Genomic DNA, 2,601 nt, shown 5'->3' on the forward strand with positions numbered 1-2,601 from the left:
GAGGGGAGGGAGGGGAGAGAGGGGAGTGGCAGAGACCACGGCGCAGGCAGTGCCGCTGGAAGGCGGCACGGGCTGGCTTGGGTGGCTTCCTCAGGGGTCGGGCGGCGCCCCCCAGCCGGCTGGCGCGACTGCCTGCTGCACGCCCATGCACACACCCACGATTGATTCGAACTCGTGCACGCTGCATCCCACCCATGAAGCGTGCGCACAGATGCTGCGTCCCTCTTTGCAACAACCATGCTTTGTCCCTTTCTCCTCTTCGCCCCCAAACAGGTGTTCAACTATGACTTTGGGTCTATCACTACAGAGTCACCCGTCATCAAGTCTGTGTACGGCGTGCTCAAGGGTGCGTGGGGCTGGGGGAACAGGTGTCAAAAGGCAGGGAAGGGCTTGCACAGGGGAGCTGCACTGCGCTGCTTGAGTTGTGAAGCTGGCTGGGAACGCTTGGACAGGGGCCCACGTTTGAGGATAGGGGGCTGCAGCGCCCGCTGCTGCCCCGTCTTGCAGGCCCCCCCTTGGCCCTTGCAACTGAGCACCTCCCCTTTGCCCCATGACTGGCCCTCCAACCCCTGAGACACACGTACACACACACACACACACACACACACACACACGCACACTCGCACGCGCGAAAACACATGCAGGCATGCCTTCGGACATGCATACCCACATTACCGGCCCCTGCCGCACCCAAACCCCCACGCCTCCTCCCCCATCCCGACCCCCCATCCCCCAGAGGCCGAGCACCGCTCCACGTTCTATATCCCCTACTGGAACGTCCCCCTCCTGCGCGCCGTCGTGCCCCGTCAGCGTCAGTTTGCTGCTGACATGGCGGTGATTGATGCGACGCTGGACGACCTGATCAGGAACGCGCGGGAGACGCGGCAGGAGGACGACTTCGAGGCGCTGCAGGCCAGGGACTACTCGCAGGTGTGGTCGCGTGCTCGGGGATCACTTGCTGATGGCAGGGCGGGAGGGGTGGGGCAGCGTGGGAAGGAGAGGGGGAAGGGGAGGGAGGGAATGTGTGCGTGCGCTTGTGTAAGTGTGTAAGTGTCTGTGTGTGTGAGTCTATGTGCTGATTGGCACGCATGCTTGTGCTCACGATGGTGGGCAGGGCGGGAATGCTGGCGGGTGGCGAGCGCCTGGGTTGTAGTGGAGGTGCGTTCACACCCAGTACAGGGCGTGACCCTCCCTGCCCGTTGACATCAGGCTGCGCCATGCGCGTGCATGAATTGAGTTTCAGCCTGTGATCTACTCCCTCCACACCTGCGCCCCGCTCACGCTTGCATGCGTGCGCGCTCTCGTGCGTGTGCGCTCGCGTGCGTGTCCCCTAACATGTGCGGCCGCACGCCCACCCGCGCAGGTCAAGGACCCCTCGTTGCTGCGCTTCCTGGTGGACATGCGCGGGGAGGACGCGACCGACAAGCAGCTGAGGGACGACCTCATGGTGGGGCCTGGGGGGGCATTGGGCGGGGGGATGGGGCGCCACCAGGCGCTCGAGCCAGCGGCCCGGCAGGGGCGGTGGACGCTGCACAGGGGCGAGAGTGGCATCCAGATCCCAGGATTGCGGATGCCTGCGAGCTGTGAGATGGGCGCTGTGTGCGTGTTTTATTGGGACAGGCGAGGCGGCCATGGTTGGTGACTGTGCTGAGGAGATTCTGCGGCCATCAATTTGCGGTGCTGCACCCAAGCCTGTCCCTGCGCCGCCCTCATTGACCCCCACCACACCTGCTGCCCATCTCCGCAGACGATGCTCATCGCCGGGTGCGCACACGGGCAACAGAGCAGGGCTTTGCGCCACGGGTTTGAATGTTATTGGGTGGCGCCTCGTGTGTGCGATGGGATCGTCGACAAGGGATCCCGCACAATTTTGTGCATGGTTGTTGTTGTGCGGCGGACGCCCATCCAATCTTCCTGCCAGCCTCGACCTGCATCAGATCTCGTCCCCCATCAGCGTGCACACTTAAGGATCTGCCGCGCCCGCCGTCTTGACCGCAGGCACGAGACCACCGCGGCCGTGCTGACGTGGGCGCTCTTCAGTGTGGCCCAGGCCCCGGCTGTTGAGGCCAAGCTGCTTGCGGAAATCGACGCAGCTGTGGGCGACAGGACGCCGGGTGCGGGCACGGCTTGGCAGATACTTGGGCTCAGAATTTGAATTGCGTATGTTTGAGAGCCCTGGAACTCAGCAGGGCAGGAGGCGAGGCGCTGGGTGGCAGGGAGCCAGGGTGTGCTGTGCACTGGCGGCCGTGTCGATGGGCGTGAAAACAGAGTCTGCGCTGGGGGCGGCAGCCAGCCAGGGCGCCCGCCGCTTGAGGTGTTGTCCCTTTGTCTGTGCTGTCCCAGGTTACAAGTTTCAGCAGCGAAGCGCCGGCAACCTCCAAGATTTTGTGGCGCGCACATACAGGTGCCCCCCCCCCCCCACACACACACACATGTGCCCGCACACACCCCCAGGCCTCGACGACATCAAGGCGATGCCCTACCTCCGCGCCACTTTGGCCGAGAGCCTGCGCATGTACCCGCAGCCGCCCATCCTAATCCGCCGCGCGCTCAGCGACGACGTGCTGCCGCCCGGCCTCAACGGCGACCCCGCGGTGGGCG

At 64.8% G+C, this 2,601-nt stretch overlaps 1 protein-coding gene across 1 annotated transcript; it reads left to right on the forward strand.

Annotated features, from left to right (window-relative positions):
- Positions 1–237: 237 nt before the first annotated feature.
- Positions 238–2,155, forward strand: MNEG_16103 (hypothetical protein; the record flags this gene model as incomplete). Its single annotated transcript, XM_014035426.1, has 5 exons — positions 238–346; positions 737–930; positions 1,364–1,447; positions 1,748–1,764; positions 1,999–2,155. 5 exons carry the CDS (start codon positions 238–240, stop codon positions 2,153–2,155), a joined length of 561 nt encoding a protein of 186 aa, XP_013890880.1.
- Between the last annotated feature and the right edge of the window lie 446 nt (positions 2,156–2,601).

This window comes from Monoraphidium neglectum (assembly GCF_000611645.1).
Source record: "Monoraphidium neglectum strain SAG 48.87 unplaced genomic scaffold scaffold05986, whole genome shotgun sequence".
NCBI classification, from domain to species: Eukaryota; Viridiplantae; Chlorophyta; class Chlorophyceae; order Sphaeropleales; family Selenastraceae; genus Monoraphidium; species Monoraphidium neglectum.